The sequence below is a fragment of the Oncorhynchus tshawytscha genome, linkage group LG08, assembly GCF_018296145.1.
Source record: "Oncorhynchus tshawytscha isolate Ot180627B linkage group LG08, Otsh_v2.0, whole genome shotgun sequence".
In the NCBI taxonomy this organism is placed as follows: Eukaryota; Metazoa; Chordata; class Actinopteri; order Salmoniformes; family Salmonidae; genus Oncorhynchus; species Oncorhynchus tshawytscha.
Genome location: NC_056436.1, coordinates 79,428,018 through 79,444,001, shown reverse-complemented (window position 1 = coordinate 79,444,001; position 15,984 = coordinate 79,428,018). Strand labels below are relative to the sequence as shown.

At 47.7% G+C, this 15,984-nt stretch overlaps 2 protein-coding genes and 1 pseudogene across 3 annotated transcripts; 1 reads left to right on the top strand and 2 right to left on the bottom strand.

Annotated features, from left to right (window-relative positions):
- Positions 1-1,149: 1,149 nt before the first annotated feature.
- LOC112247746 (sterol-4-alpha-carboxylate 3-dehydrogenase, decarboxylating) lies at positions 1,150-9,495 on the bottom strand. The gene is given in 9 exon segments (XM_042326026.1): positions 1,150-2,122; positions 5,399-5,501; positions 6,999-7,081; positions 7,083-7,172; positions 8,028-8,156; positions 8,322-8,468; positions 8,866-9,027; positions 9,168-9,226; positions 9,386-9,495. Coding segments are annotated over 8 exon segments (1,068 nt in total). The 5' UTR covers positions 9,189-9,226; positions 9,386-9,495; the 3' UTR covers positions 1,150-1,789.
- Positions 3,064-5,391, bottom strand: LOC121846943. 2 transcript variants are annotated; one of them, XM_042326029.1, is made up of 2 exons: positions 3,632-5,391; positions 3,064-3,531 (listed from the first exon to the last, which is right to left on the bottom strand). In XM_042326029.1, the coding sequence occupies exons 1-2, from the start codon at positions 3,960-3,962 to the stop codon at positions 3,122-3,124; spliced, it is 741 nt and encodes a 246-aa protein (XP_042181963.1). In that variant the 5' UTR covers positions 3,963-5,391; the 3' UTR covers positions 3,064-3,121. The 2 variants fall into 2 exon arrangements, with proteins under 2 accessions (XP_042181963.1, XP_042181961.1); XM_042326027.1 differs by having other exon boundaries at positions 3,064-3,570; positions 3,671-5,391.
- A 578-nt stretch (positions 9,496-10,073) lies between the features above and the next one.
- LOC112247744 lies at positions 10,074-15,094 on the top strand (annotated as a pseudogene).
- The last annotated feature ends 890 nt before the right edge of the window (positions 15,095-15,984 follow it).

Genomic DNA, 15,984 nt, shown 5'->3' with positions numbered 1-15,984 from the left:
TAAGGTGTTGGGACTCTGCTGATAGACAGGTGTAGCAGTGGTAAGGTGTTGGGACTCTGCTGATAGACAGGTGTAGCAGTGGTAAGGTGATGGGACTCTGCTGATAGCCAGGTGTAGCAGTGGTAAGGTGTTGGGACTCTGCTGATAGACAGGTGTAGCAGTGGTAAGGTGATGGGACTCTGCTGATAGACAGGTGTAGCAGTGGTAAGGTGATGGGACTCTGCTGATAGCCAGGTGTAGCAGTGGTAAGGTGATGGGACTCTGCTGATAGCCAGGTGTAGCTGTGGTAAGGTGATGGGACTCTGCTGATAGACAGGTGTAGCAGTGGTAAGGTGTTGGGACTCTGCTGATAGCCAGGTGTAGCAGTGGTAAGGTGATGGGACTCTGCTGATAGCCAGGTGTAGCAGTGGTAAGGTGTTGGGACTCTGCTGATAGCCAGGTGTAGCAGTGGTAAGGTGTTGGGACTCTGCTGATAGCCAGGTGTAGCTGTGGTAAGGTGTTGGGACTCTGCTGATAGCCAGGTGTAGCAGTGGTAAGGTGATGGGACAGTTTTATGTAGGCCATCTGTGGGAACAGTTAGTCACCGTTATAATGCAATGAATGTATTGTTTAGTGTTGTGGGCTTTGCTTGCATACATCCCACTTTTATTTATTTTTTTGCCCCAAGATTTGCATACTAAAATCACTGCTCACCACACCAACAGCTGGAATGCCAAACATGCACCAAAGTCACTGACAGACCTATATGATGCGTTGAAGCTCATGCACCACTGTGATCCGCTGTCATAAGTGTTACAGGGGAAGATGTTTATGAGAGGAAACCATGTCACGGTGGCAGTAAGACAGCTGGAATGTGGAAAAGGGAGGCTGACGGAGAGAGAATAGTGGCCCATCCCTTTCTGTGTACTACTGTTCTATGACATACATTGTAATACAGTTAGTCTTAAATACACGGCACGCTAACATTAATCCTGTGATATCGACTTCGGTAAATATAAGGGCGGGCTTGTCTGAGTAATGTTGGATTATAGGGTTCAAAACATGCAAACATTTGTCTGTAACTATATTTTCTAACTATATTTTCTAACATGTTGACAATGTTGGTTCATATACAAACACATTCTTAGTGTTTTAATAAACAATGCAATGTTAAGATAATGGATTTTTATTTGAAATGAACAGACTGCATGATTCCTTGTGATTTGCATAAGAGAATAGAAATAAGATAGCTGCAGAGGGAAACCAGTCACAGTAACAGTATCAGTCGTACGTCAAAATGAGTGCTCATGAACAATGGCAAGAGCAAGTGTTGGAAACATCTCCATGTTAGGTTGTGTATCCACATTCCACAGAGAAGAACTGTGTGCTGCTGTCTATTGGTGACGAGAGGTACTGAAACCAGACACTAAATGGAAGAGTGACTGTTGTAGGAAAGGTGAGTTCACAGATCCTCATACGGGTCTACAGACACCACCGAAAACACTCATGTCAACGGCGCACACCTTCAGTTAGTATTATGGGACAAAGAAACATGTGAGTTTGAAAACTAGTATGAAACCGTCCAAGTTAAGGTTGAATCTTAACTTGAGGAACTGTACACACAACTCCTAGCTTAATGTTTTCCTCCCATTGACATCAGTGTATGTTGTGTGCATAGATCTCAAGTTAGGACTCAGCCGTGAGGATCCATACCACTCGTCTGGAATCCAAACTGATACGATCCATTTCACCAATGTTTCACAGAGCATATCAGTTTGGTTTCCAGGCTACCATACTGCAGGTACAGTCATCAGGCTCCATGTCGTAGATGAGGATAGCTCTCCACCGTGCGTCTGATCCCATCCTTTAGACCGACCACAGGCTTGTACCCCATGTCCTGCTTGGCTCTGGAGCAGCTGTAGAAGTGATGTGTACCCGCCAGGGCCACCCTCATGGGGGTGAAGGTGGGCTTGAAGGACACTAGGGGGCGTAGTAACAGAGACAGCAGCCACAGCAGCAGAGACAGCCCGTAGACTAGTGTGTAGGGTAGGTGGTAGCGCGGAGCAGCGTAGCCCAGACCTACTAGAATATCTGACATGAAGTCCCAGAACCGGACAGGCTCGTCATTAGTGATGTGGTACGCCTGAAGGGGGACAGATGAGAAAGACCAGAGTCAGGTTAAGACATTTCTGTTGGTTCTCTGTAGCCATACATTGGTTAGAACCTGGTCTCATCCACCTGCCGTCTTTCTTTATGGAACCGCCTGGTTTCACAGAGCCTATGGCAGGAGCGGGACAACCTGCTGCTGGATTTTCATTGGCTGATCTCTCAGTCCATCACCATCTAGTACAGGGATGGGCAACTTTGAAGAAGGCGGGGCCGCAACAAATCAGAACTCATGAGCGGCTAGATGTTCTTTAGCATTCGGCCATCAGATTTGCCACCAAAGCTCCTTATAGGACACATCTCAGCACTCTGTACTCCTCTGTAAACTGGTCATCTCTGTATACCCGTTGCAAGACCTACTGGTTGATGCTTATTTATAAAACCCTCTTAGGCCTCACTCCCCCCTATCTGAGATATCTACTGCAGCCCTCATCCTCCACATACAACACCTGTTCTACCAGTCACATTCTGTTAAAGGTCCCCAAAGCACACACATCCCTGGGTTGCTCCTCTTTTCAGTTCGCTGCAGCTAGCGACTGGAACGAGCTGCAACAAACTGGACAGTTTTATCTCCATCTCTTCATTCAAAGACTCAGTCATGGACACTCTTACTGACAGTTGTGGCTGCTTTGTGTGATGTATTGTTGTCTCTACCTTCTTGCCCTTTGTGCTGTTGTCTGTGTCCAATAATGTTTGTACCATGTTTTGTGCTGCTACTATGTTGTGTTGCTACCATGATGTGTTGTCATGTGCTGCTACCATGTTGTGTTGCTACCATGTTGTTGTCATGTTGTGTTGCTACCATGCTGTGTTGTCATGTGTTGCTGCCTTGCGATGTTGTCTTAGGTCTCTCTTTATGTAGTGTTCTCTCTTTATATATATATATATATATATTTTTACCACGTTTTCTCCCCAATTTCGTGGTATCCAAATGTTAGTAACAGTCTTGTCTCATCGCTGCAGCTCCCGTACAGACTCAGGAGAGGCGAAGGTCGAGAGCAGTGGGTCCTCCAAAACACAACCCAACCACACTGCCTCTAGACACAATGCCCACCTGGACACCAGCCACACTGCCTCTAGACACAATGCCCACCTGGACACCAGCCACACTGCCTCTTGACACAATGCCCACCTGGACACCAGCCACACTGCCTCTAGACACAATGCCCACCTGGACACCAGCCACACTGCCTCTTGACACAATGCCCACCTGGACACCAGCCACACTGCCTCTTGACACAATGCCCACCTGGACACCAGCCACACTGCCTCTAGACACAATGCCCACCTGGACACCAGCCACACTGCCTCTTGACACAATGCCCACCTGGACACCAGCCACACTGCCTCTTGACACAATGCCCACCTGGACACCAGCCACACTGCCTCTAGACACAATGCCCACCTGGACACCAGCCACACTGCCTCTAGACACAATGCCCACCTGGACACCAGCCACACTGCCTCTAGACACCAGCCACACTGCCTCTTGACACAATGCCCACCTGGACATCAGCCACACTGCCTCTTGACACAATGCCCACCTGGACACCAGCCACACTGCCTCTTGACACAATGCCCACCTGGACATCAGCCACACTGCCTCTAGACACAATGCCCACCTGGACACCAGCCACACTGTCTCTTGACATAATGCCCACCTGGACACCAGCCACACTGCCCACCTGGACACCAGACACACTGCCCACCTGGACATAATGCCCACCTGGACACCAGCCACACCAAAGTGTCGGGGGATACACCGTACACCTGGCAACCGCCACAGAAGTCACTAGTGCGCGATGGGACAAGGACATCCCTGCTGGCCAAACCCTCTCCTATCCCAGACAGCGCTGGGCCAATTATGCACCGCCTCATGGGTCTCCCGGTCACGGCCGGCTGCGACAGAGCCTGGACTTGAACCCAGGATCTCTAGTGGTATAGCTAGCACTGCGATGCAGGGCCTTAGATCTCTGCACCACTCGGGTGGCCCCTGTTGTCTCTTTTGTCGTGATGTGTGTTTTGTCCTATATTTAATGTATTTTTTTAGGTCTTTTGGTAGGCCGTCATTGTAAATAAGATTTTGTTCTTAACTGACTTGCCTAGTTAAATAAAGGTGAAATGTAAAAACGAGGGGCTGCAGGTCTGCGTACGAAATAATATCTGAGTGAGACGGATTGATTTTGTTAATGGGGGCCCCCCGGGGGGGCCAAAAAGTTTAGATAGCTGGCCGCTAAATCAACAACAAAGATTTGCTGACATGGGCTAATTGACTGACAAGAGAAACACTGCTGAATCACAAACACATTTCCAGATTGCACTTAGGGTATTCCACTATCTAACTCTCAACAGTAAATTAAAGACTGAGTTCCTAAAAAAAGAAGTTGCCCATCCCGGATCTAGCATGACCCTTAGAACCTCCACTCTACATTATGGAACTCAAAGTGCAAGCAGAGCAAGTGATTTAGGCTAAACAAGGAAGTGAGTTCAGGAAAAATCAGAAAGTATGCATTTTGGACTAGTTTTCACATTTAAACTTTATATGCCCAAACTCAGAATCAATTGGACTTCCCAAAAATAACCCTAGCCCCAAAATAATAAGGTTGCTGTCATTGAACATTCATTTTCAATAGCTATTTTCAGCATCCCATCTCATATAGAAGTGCAGGCTCTCTCCCACCTCGATGTTAGCCCCTTTCAAGTCCCACTTTGGTAGACAGTATTTCCAGGCTCCTAGATGTTAGCCCCTTTCAAGTCCCACTTTGGTAGACAGTATTTCCAGGCTCCTAGATGTTAGCCCCTTTCAAGTCCCACTTTGGTAGACAGTATTTCCAGGCTCTGTATTGCGAGCTTGGGACTTTAACGTTGTATCTGCATTTTTGTCCAAATTGAGTTATAGCCTTGTTCTGTTCAATGTTCTCTACCTACAGTACATAGTACTCTAAATACTCCAACTCCTGTTGGTCAAAAGAATACAAGATCACATTTGCTGACACCATTCAATAACCAATCAGGGTGAGTCTTTAAAGCCGATTACTTCAGAATCATATTTCTGCCGATAGAACCTTAAAAGTCCCATGCTCTCTATATGCGCTAGCAATTGAGGTTAGTCTGAACCCAACAAATATTGTGTGAGTGCGAAAGGCATCTCTTTCTTCGAACACAGAACAGTTGACCCCATTGATCATCATCATCCAGTCGTACAGTGCAGGCAAGTCTAGCGTATGAGCGAGGCCAGATAGAGGGTTCCTACCTTGCCACAGATAGGAGACTCTGGCCTTAGACTCTCAGCTGCCAGGATGTGTCCATGAACCACATTGTCCACAAAAGTGAAATCCACCAGGTTAGAACCATCACTACAGAGACAGAGCGAGCGAGGCAGAGAAAGAGAGAGAGGCAGAGAAAGAGAGAGAGGCAGAGAAAGAGAGAGAGGCAGAGAAAGAGAGAGAGGCAAAGAAAGAGAGAGAGGCAGAGAAAGAGAGAGGCGCAGAGAAAGAGAGAGGCGCAGAGAAAGAGAGAGGCAGAGAAAGAGAGAGAGAAAGCAGAGAAGAGAAAGAGAGAGGCAGAGAAAGAGAGAGAGGCAGAGAAAGAGAGAGAGGCAGAGAAAGAGAGAGAGGCAGAGAAAGAGAGAGAGGCAGAGAAAGAGAGAGAGGCAGAGAAAGAGAGAGAGGCAGAGAAAGAGAGAGAGGCAGAGAAAGAGAGAGAGGCAGAGAAAGAGAGAGAGGCAGAGAAAGAGAGAGAGGCAGAGAAAGAGAGAGAGGCAGAGAAAGAGAGAGAGGCAGAGAAAGAGAGGGAGGCAGAGAAAGAGAGAGAGGCAGAGAAAGAGAGGGAGGCAGAGAAAGAGAGGGAGGCAGAGAAAGAGAGAGAGGCAGAGAAAGAGAGGGAGGCAGAGAAAGAGAGAGGCAGAGAAAGAGAGAGAGGCAGAGAAAGAGAGAGAGGCAGAGAAAGAGAGGGAGGCAGAGAAAGAGAGAGGCAGAGAAAGAGAGAGAGGCAGAGAAAGAGAGAGAGGCAAAGAAAGAGAGAGAGGCAAAGAAAGAGAGAGAGGCAAAGAAAGAGAGAGAGGCAAAGAAAGAGAGGGAGGCAGAGAAAGAGAGAGAGGCAGAGAAAGAGAGAGAGGCAGAGAAAGAGAGAGAGGCAGAGAAAGAGAGAGAGGCAGAGAAAGAGAGAGAGGCAGAGAAAGAGAGAGAGGCAGAGAAAGAGAGAGAGGCAGAGAAAGAGAGAGAGGCAGAGAAAGAGAGAGAGGCAAAGAAAGAGAGAGAGGCAGAGAGGGAGGCAGAGAAAGAGAGGGAGGCAGAGAAAGAGAGAGGCAGAGAAAGAGAGAGAGGCAGAGAAAGAGGCAGAGAAAGAGAGAGAGGCAGAGAAAGAGAGAGAGGCAGAGAAAGAGAGAGAGGCAGAGAAAGAGAGAGAGGCAGAGAAAGAGAGAGAGGCAGAGAAAGAGAGAGAGGCAGAGAAAGAGAGAGAGGCAGAGAAAGAGAGAGAGGCAGTTCTATCTTGAAAGAGAGAGAGGCAGCGTGTCCTCAAAGAGAGAGAGGCAGAGAAAGAGGCAGAGAAAGAGAAAGAGGCAGAGAAAGAGTTCTATCTTGTCTCTGTGTGAGAGGCAGAGAAAGAGAGAGAGGCAGAGAAAGAGGCAGAGAAAGAGAGAGAGGCAGAGAAAGAGAGAGAGGCAGAGAAAGAGAGAGAGGCAGAGAAAGAGAGAGAGGCAGAGAAAGAGGCAGAGAAAGAGAGAGAGGCAGAGAAAGAGAGAGAGGCAGAGAAACTACATCAACAGATACAATATAAAACATTAACTTTGGTCGATCCCACTATGTCAGGTGAAGAGTCCATGTTCCATTCCAGTCCTGTGTATGACTGACCCGATGATGAACTTCATCTTGCCCCTGCGTGCCGTGTCGACCAGGATGGGCACCAGCTGGGGGTCCTCACCTTCTCCTGTTCTATCTTGGTCCGAAGATACCGTGAGGTCGGATGGCCACTGTCAGGTCTCTGTGTGTAGACCCTTCTCCTGTGTCACAGGCCTTCAGAACCAGCTGAGACAGCACAGAGAGACAAGATGGATAGAGGAGAACATGACTTATTTAATGTGGAGCTGATGTGGAGTATGTAGAGTCTATGTAACATGTATTTATGGATGGTCCAGCATCAATGTCTTCATGTGTAGGCAGGTTCTCCCCCTAGCAATGCTCTGGTAACATTAATAGAACTATGATCAAGCTGTTCTATCTTGGTCTCTGTGTAGCAGTGTCCTCACCTTCTCCTGTTCTATCTTGGTCTCTGTGTGTAGCAGTGTCCTCACCTTCTCCTGTTCTATCTTGGTCTCTGTGTGTAGCAGTGTCCTCACCTTCTCCTGTTCTATCTTGGTCTCTGTGTGTAGCAGTGTCCTCACCTTCTCCTGTTCTATCTTGGTCTCTGTGTGTAGCAGTGTCCTCACCTTCTCCTGTTCTATCTTGGTCTCTGTGTGTAGCAGTGTCCTCACCTTCTCCTGTTCTATCTTGGTCTCTGTGTGTAGCAGTGTCCTCACCTTCTCCTGTTCTATCTTGGTCTCTGTGTGTAGCAGTGTCCTCACCTTCTCCTGTTCTATCTTGGTCTCTGTGTGTAGCAGTGTCCTCACCTTCTCCCTTCTCTGTTCTATCTTGGTCTCTGTGTGTAGCAGTGTCCTCACCTTCTCCTGTTCTATCTTGGTCTCTGTGTGTAGCAGTGTCCTCACCTTCTCCTGTTCTATCTTGGTCTCTGTGTGTAGCAGTGTCCTCACCTTCTCCTGTTCTATCTTGGTCACTCTGTGTAGTAGTGTCCTCACCTTCTCCTGTTCTATCTTGGTCTCTGTGTAGCAGTGTCCTCACCTTCTCCTGTTCTATCTTGGTCTCTGTGTGTAGCAGTGTCCTCACCTTCTCCTGTTCTATCTTGGTCTCTGTGTAGTAGTCGATGGGCTTCTTGGCGTAGGGAAGGTCTTCTCTCCCATCCTTGATGTCTGTTCCTTCAAACACCACACTGGCACTGCTGGTCAGTACCACTTTCTGTAGTAGACAGACAGAACTGACTAGCTATTTACTAGATCAGTAATTGCAGAAAGTCCTAGTATTTTAACAGAGCATTTCTTTTATTGAATTTAGTCTGTCTTTATTGTAATATCTTTTATGACACTCCTCTCTGTCCAATAATAACTCTATACTGCCCCCTACCTGTACTCCAGCCTCAGTGCAGGCCTGTAGGACAGTCTGTGTCCCCTGGATGTTGACTCTCTGGAACAGAGCCTTGTCATCACTGGCTGGGGCTGGAGAGGCACAGTGGAACACCAGGGAGACGCCTTGGAGGGCTGTTAGGAGAGCCTGGGATAGGGCCACACACACACACAAAATGATGTTCAGATGCAGACGCACATAGAACCCACAGACAAGCAAAAGAAATACTGACCTCATGTGTACACACAGGCCACAGTTCAGTTTTCTACTGTGTTATTGATTTGTTAATTGTTTACTCCATGTGTAACTCTGTGTTGTCTGTTCACACTGCTATGCTTTATCTTGGCCAGGTCGCAGTTGCAAATGAGAACTTGTTCTCAACTAGCCTACCTGGTTAAATAAAGGTGAAATAATAATTTTAAAAATGTAAAATGTCCATAGATCATAACAAGGTCATATAACATGGCCCAAACAGCTCAGTAGGTAGGTAGGTAGGTAGGTAGGTAGGTAGGTAGGTAGGTAGGTACAGACAGACCAGACTCACCTGTTTGTCACAGAGGTCTCCCTGGTGGAAGGTGACACCAGGTAGTTCGTAGCTCTGCCTGATGTCAAACACCGACACAGTATAGCCCTTACCCAACAGCTTCTCTACCAGGTGTCTACCCAGGAACCCAGAGCCTCCTATCACTGCACACCGCTTACTGCTCTGTACAGGGATAGAGGGACAACATTCAGTAAAGACAGAAAGAGACACACAAATAAACACATGAGAAGAACAAATACATAGCTGAGCATGTGGCATACAGCTCAGAATTGGATATTTAGTACAAACTGCTGTGTACTCACAGGTCGTATGCGTGTGGCCATGATAAACTGCAGGTGAGACGTCGGTGTTGGGAGACAAACTGGAAGAGAAAAGACCGAAAACAGTTTGACAAGATCATGTCACATGGACAATGGAAGCAGGATGAAGACTACATTCAAACATCTTTCGGCTATTTCAAGTTTTCAAATAAAAAAGACACTAAAATGCTATCAAATAAGTGAAAAACGTATCATTTTACCAGTTCAATCTGTTTTGCAAAAGTATGAAACGTCGCGCGAACAAATAATAAACCCTGTATCCGCTGAGCGCGAGATGCGCTCTCATTGGGTGGACGGTAGTTCGGCTGTGAAGGTGGCATGCTCGAACAGCCAATGGAGTGGAGCCTACGTCAAAGAACGCCACTGCTCTGACCAACCGGGACTTAATCACAGTGAGACCACACCCACAGTGAGTAGAGTGTAAAAGCCCCTAAACCGTTTTTATATTTCACACACCTCAGTATCAGATGAGTTGGCGCACGGAAAACAGATTCTGGATCAGAGCTTCAACGATCAATCCAGCCAATTGTCGTATCGCGTTTTATACCACATGTCGTCAACAACCAGTAATATTCTCGCCCAATTAGATGCCCTTGATTTAGCTTCGTAGTACGAATTGTTTCCATTCTGAATATTTCATTTTGCACACCCGGCGTGCAGAATAAGCTAAATCGAGTGCACAGTCACAGACTAATCAACATGATCATAGCACTGACTGAATACTGCGCTCATTGACTGGAAATCTTAATTTTATTTTCTTAATGTATTACTCAAACATTATATTAAACCTATTATAACATTGTACTATGCTTGTTAATAACGGCATATCTGTTGCTGCTCTCGTGTAATAAACTATCCGTTGTTCTATCTATGATCTCACCTCTGTCTGGATGATAGGAGGGGAGGGGAGAGAGGAGCGACATCAATAGATTACACAAAACCCTCGTTAGTAATTTTACGGTTCTCTTGTTGCTGCCTTCGCGAGTGATCATCTGAAATGGTGAGTATGTCCATGGTGGAGCGGTTCTGTTTTGATGCTCCTTGTGCTTATACCACACATTACAAAAGGCCTCGCTACACAGGCTACCACAACCTGTATTACCCCTAACTGGCTGTCCGATAGGAATAATAGGTTTGCTTATTACTCGGTCAATGGAAGAACGTGTATATTATCTGATAGGGCTAGTCATGGGATGTGAATAATCAGAATTAAAAAAGCAATGATGCATATATTCCCATGTCCTGAAAGCTTTCATTCTGTTGCCAGCTATCTGTAAATAATCCGCTTTAGGGCTGCTCATGCTTTTCTTTAAATGACATACATTGTCTCCCTATTTATGGCATGTTTCCCCCAGACGATCTGACTTTACATTGAAATGGCCCTATGTAGATACAAGACGACAACTGAAAATACACCGTTCTAAGGTTGTCCCTGTCTCTATCTCCCGGCTGCATATCAATAGTCTAGCATAGATTAGACAAGGAATCACCTTAAAACCATTGAGATGCCCATCAACCCTTAATGTGCTTCCTTGATGTCATCGCTAGGCAACCAGCATAAAGAGGCCGTCCCTAGGTCCGGTCCCTCCCCCCAGGAAGAAGTCCGGCCCCAAGTCAGAGCTCACTGAGGAGCTGAAACAGGAGATCAGAGAGGCCTTTGAACTGTTCGACACCGACGCCTCTGGACACATTGAAGTCAAGGAGCTAAAGGTCAGAGGTTCAGGGTTAGGGGTTATGCACAGGGACAATGTTTGCGTAACATAATGTATTACAGTACCCATAATGCTTAGTAATACAGTGTCGGTCAACAAATATCGTCCTGGGGAGCTAAGGTGTGCTTTTGTTCCATCTCAACACTAACACACCTGGTTTTAACCAACTCATCTGTTTTTATCTATCTATCAATCTGTCTCTCTCTAGGTTGCTATGAGGGCGCTGGGGTTTGAGCCGAAGAAAGAGGAGATTAAGAGGATGATAACGGAGGCGGATAAGGAGGGAACAGGAAAGATCTCCTTCTCTGATTTTCTCACTGTCATGACTCAGAAGATGGTAAGAAAAACAACATAGTGAATAAATGTAATAAAAATGTACAGTCAAGAGCAAACGCTGTCAGTGTAACATTACAATTTAGCAACTAAAAAAAAATTGATAGGAGCAGTGGTGTAAAGTAAAAATGAAGTAAAAATACTTTGAAGTACTACTTAAGTAGTTTTTTGGGGTACTTTACTATGAACTGTACTTTGCTATTAACAGTTTTGACAACTTTTACTTGTATTTCACTACATTCCTAAAGAAAATAATGTACTTTTTACTCCATACATTTTCCCTGACACACAAAAGTGTCGTGGTGGCAGGTAGCCTAGTGGTTACAGTGTTGGGCCAGTAACCGAAAGGTTTCTAGTTCAAACCCCCTGAGCTGACAAGTTAAAAATCTGTTGTTCTGCCCCTGAACAGGCAGTTAAACCCACTGTTCCTAGGCCGTCATTGTAAATAGGAACTTGTTTCTTAACTGACTAGCGAGTTAAAATTGTAAAAAGTACTCATTACATTTTGACAGGAAAATTGTCCAATTCACACACTTATCAAGAAAACATCCCTTGTCATCCCTACTGCGGACTCACTAAACACAAATGCTTTGTTTGTATATTAGTGTTAGTGTTGGAGCGTGCCACTGGCTATCCACACATTACAAATAAATACAACAAATTGTGCCACCTGGTTTGCATAATATAAGGAATTTGAAATTATTTATACTTTTGATATCTAAGTATATTTGAGAAAATCTGTTAACTTTTGATACTTAAATATATTTAAAATGAAATACTTTTAGACTTTTTACTCAAGTAGTATTTAACTGGATGACTTTCACTTTTACTGGAGTCATTTTCTATTAAGGTATCTTTACTTTTACTCAAGTAGTATTTAACTGGGTGACCCTCACTTTTACTGGAGTCATTTTCTATTAAGGTATCTTTACTTTTACTCAAGTATGATAATTGAGTACTTTTTCCACCACTGGATAGGAGTTGTACATTTACTTCACAACTATACAGAGTATTGTGTTGTATTACGGGGTATTTTTGTGATATTGTCTCACCGTGCTGTATTACGTTGTGTTGTAACTGTCTACCAACCTTAGGCTGAGAAGGATTCTAAGGAGGAGATCCTGAAAGCATTCCGTCTGTTTGATGATGATGAGACGGGAAGATCTCCTTCAGGAACCTGAAGAGGGTCGCCAAGGAACTAGGAGAGAACCTGACTGACGAGGAACTGCAGGTGAGACATACACCTGGACAGCACTGTACACACACACACACACACACACACACACACACACACACACACACACACACACACACACACATACACAGAGGATGCTATGGGATAGGTTACAAGATAGTTTTAATTTGTCAAAAGAAATATACTCTCCTCATCGCTCTCCCGCTCCTTCCCCTGTACCCCGCTTCCTCTCTCCCTCTCCTTCCCCTGTACCCCACTTCCTCTCTACCTCTCCTTCCCCTGTACCCCACTTCCTCTCTACCTCTCCTTCCCCTGTACCCCGCTTCCTCTCTACCTCTCCTTCCCCTGTACCCCGCCTCTCCCCTCCCCTGTACCCCGCTTCCTCTCTCCCTCCCTGTACCCCACTTCCTCTCTCCTTCCCCTGTACCCCACTTCCTCTCTACCTCTCCTTCCCCTGTACCCCGCTCCTCTCTACCTCTCCTTCCCTGCACCCCGCTTCCTCTCTCCCTCTCCTTCCCCTGCACCCCACTTCCTCTCTCCCTCTCCTTCCCCTGCACCCCACTTCCTCTCTCCCTCTCCTTCCCCTGTACCCCACTTCCTCTCTCCCTCTCCTTCCCCTGTACCCCACTTCCTCTCTACCTCTCCTTTCCCTGTACCCCACTTCCTCTCTACCTCTCCTTCCCTGTACCCCACTTCCTCTCTCCCTCTCCTTCCCCTGTACCCCGCTTCCTCTCTTCCTCCCCTGTACCCCACTTCCTCTCTACCTCTCCTTCCCCTGTACCCTGCTTCCTCTCTACCTCTCCTTCCCCTGTACCCCGCTTCCTCTCTACCTCTCCTTCCCCTGTACCCCGCTTCCTCTCTCCCTCTCCTTCCCCTGTACCCCACATCCTCTCTCCTTCCCCTGTACCCCACTTCCTCTCTCCCTCTCCTTCCACTGTACCCAACTTCCTCTCCTTCCCTGTACCCCACTTCCTCTCTACCTCTCCTTCCCCTGTACCCCACTTCCTCTCTACCTCTCCTTCCCCTGTACCCCACTTCCTCTCTCCCTCTCCTTCCCCTGTACCCCGCTTCCTCTCTCCCTCCCCTGTACCCCACTTCCTCTCTCCTTCCCCTGTACCCCACTTCCTCTCTACCTCTCCTTCCCCTGTACCCCACTTCCTCGCTCCCTCTCCTTCCCCTGTACCCCGCTTCCTCTCTCCCTCCCCTGTACCCCACTTCCTCTCTCCCTCCCCTGTACCCCCTTCCCTCCTGTACCCCACTTCCTCTCTCCCCCTCTCCTTCCCCTGTACCCCACTTCCTCTCTCCCTCTCCTTCCCCTGAACCCCACTTCCTCTCTCCCTCTCCTTGCCCTGTACCCCACTTCCTCTCTCCCTCTCCTTCCCCTGTACCCCACTTCCTCTCTCCCTCTCCTTCCCCTGTACCCCACTTCCTCTCTCCCTCTCCTTCCCCTGTACCCCACTTCCTCTCTCCCTCTCCTTCCCCTGTACCCCCACTTCCTCTCTCCCTCTCCTTCCCCTGTACCCCACTTCCTCTCTCCCTCTCCTTCCCTGTACCCCACTTCCTCTCTCCCTCTCCTTCCCCTGTACCCCACTTCCTCTCTCCCTCTCCTTCCCCTGTACCCCACTTCCTCTCTCCCTCTCCTTCCCTGTACCCCACTTCCTCTCTCCCTCTCCTTCCCCTGTACCCCATCTCTCTCCCTCTCCTTTTTCCCTGTCCCCCTTCCTCTCTCATCTCTCTCCCTCTCCTTCCCCTGCTTCCTCTCTCCTTCCCCTGTCCCCTGCTTCCTCTCTCCTTCCCCTGTCCCCTGCTTCCGCTCTCCTTCCCCTGTCCCCTGCTTCCTCTCTCCTTCCCCTGTCCCCCTTCCTCTCTCCCCCATTCCCCATCCCTCCCCTCTTTCCTCTTCTCCTCCCTTCCCATCCCTATCCTTTCCCTGTCCCCCTTCCTCTCTCATCACTCTCCCTCTCCTTCCCCTGTCCCCTGCTTCCTCTCTCCTCCCTTCCATCTCTCTCCCTTCCTTCCCTCTCCCCTTCCATCCCATTCCCTCTCCATCCCTCCCCTCCTTTCCTCTCTCCTCCCTTCCCATCCTTCCTCTCTCTTCCCTTCCCACCCCACCCCTCTCCTCCTTCCTCCACTCCAACCTCCAGGAGATGATCGAGGAGGCAGACAGGGATGGAGATGGAGAGGTGAACCAGGGAGAGTTCCTCCGCATCATGAAGAAGACCAGCCTGTACTGAGACTAGACCAGGGTGTTGTGGGGTTAGAAGACCAGCCTGTACTGAGACTAGACCAGGGTGTTGTGGGGTTAGAAGACCAGCCTGTACTGAGACTAGACCCGGGTGTTGTGGGGTTAGAAGACCAGCCTGTACCCCTCCAACAGCCCACCTCCTCTACCCCTAGTCACCTCCTCCTCTACCCCTAGTCACCTCCTCCAACAGCCCACCTCCTCTACCCCTAGTCACCTCCTCCCCTCCAACAGCCCACCTCCTCTACCCCTAGTCACCTCCTCCAACAGCCCACCTCCTCTACCCCTAGTCTTCTCCTCCCCTCCAACAGCCCACCTCCTCTACCCCTAGTCACCTCCTGCAACAGCCCACCTCCTCTACCCCTAGTCACCTCCTCCAACAGCCCACCTCCTCTACCCCTAGTCACCTCCTCCAACAGCCCACCTCCTCTACCCCTCTAGTCACCTCCTCCAACAGCCCACCTCCTCTACCCCTAGTCACCTCCTCCAACAGCCCACCTCCTCTACCCCTAGTCACCTCCTCCAACAGCCCACCTCCTCTACCCCTAGTCACCTCCTCCAACAGCCCACCTCCTCTACCCCTAGTCACCTCCTCCCCTCCATCTATTTGAACTGTAACGTAAGGTGAACGTTGTGACTGTATTTTATTATTCATATTGTTGTATTTGTGTCTCTTTGAATTATCTACAGTAAGATCTCCTGCATTGAATGTTTTGTACATATAAACTGCATGTGCAGATATATAATATATATATATAGATAGAAGATATTAATGAATGAAATACCTTTTAGCAGTTTTCACAGTGTCAGTGTATTCGTAAGACAAGATTATGGTACTGTACATGATGAGAGATCTGTACCATGTTCTGTCCATAGTGATCTGTACCATGTTCTGTCCATAGTGATCTGTACCATGTTCTGTCCATAGTGATCTGTACCATGTTCTGTCCATAGTGATCTGTACCATGTTCTGGCCATAGTGATCTGTACCATGTTCTGTCCATAGTGATCTGTACCATGTTCTGTCCATAGTGATCTGTACCATGATCTGTACCATGTTCTGGCCATAGTGATCTGTACCATGTTCTGTCCATAGTGATCTGTACCATGTTCTGTCCATAGTGATCTGTACCATGTTCTGACCATAGTGATCTGTACCATGTTCTGACCATAGTGATCTGTACCATGTTCTGACCATAGTGATCTGTACCATGTTCTGTCCATAGTGATCTGTACCATGTTCTGACCATAGTGATCTGTACCATGTTCTGATCATAGAGATCTGTACCATGTTCTGACCATAGTGATCTGTACCAT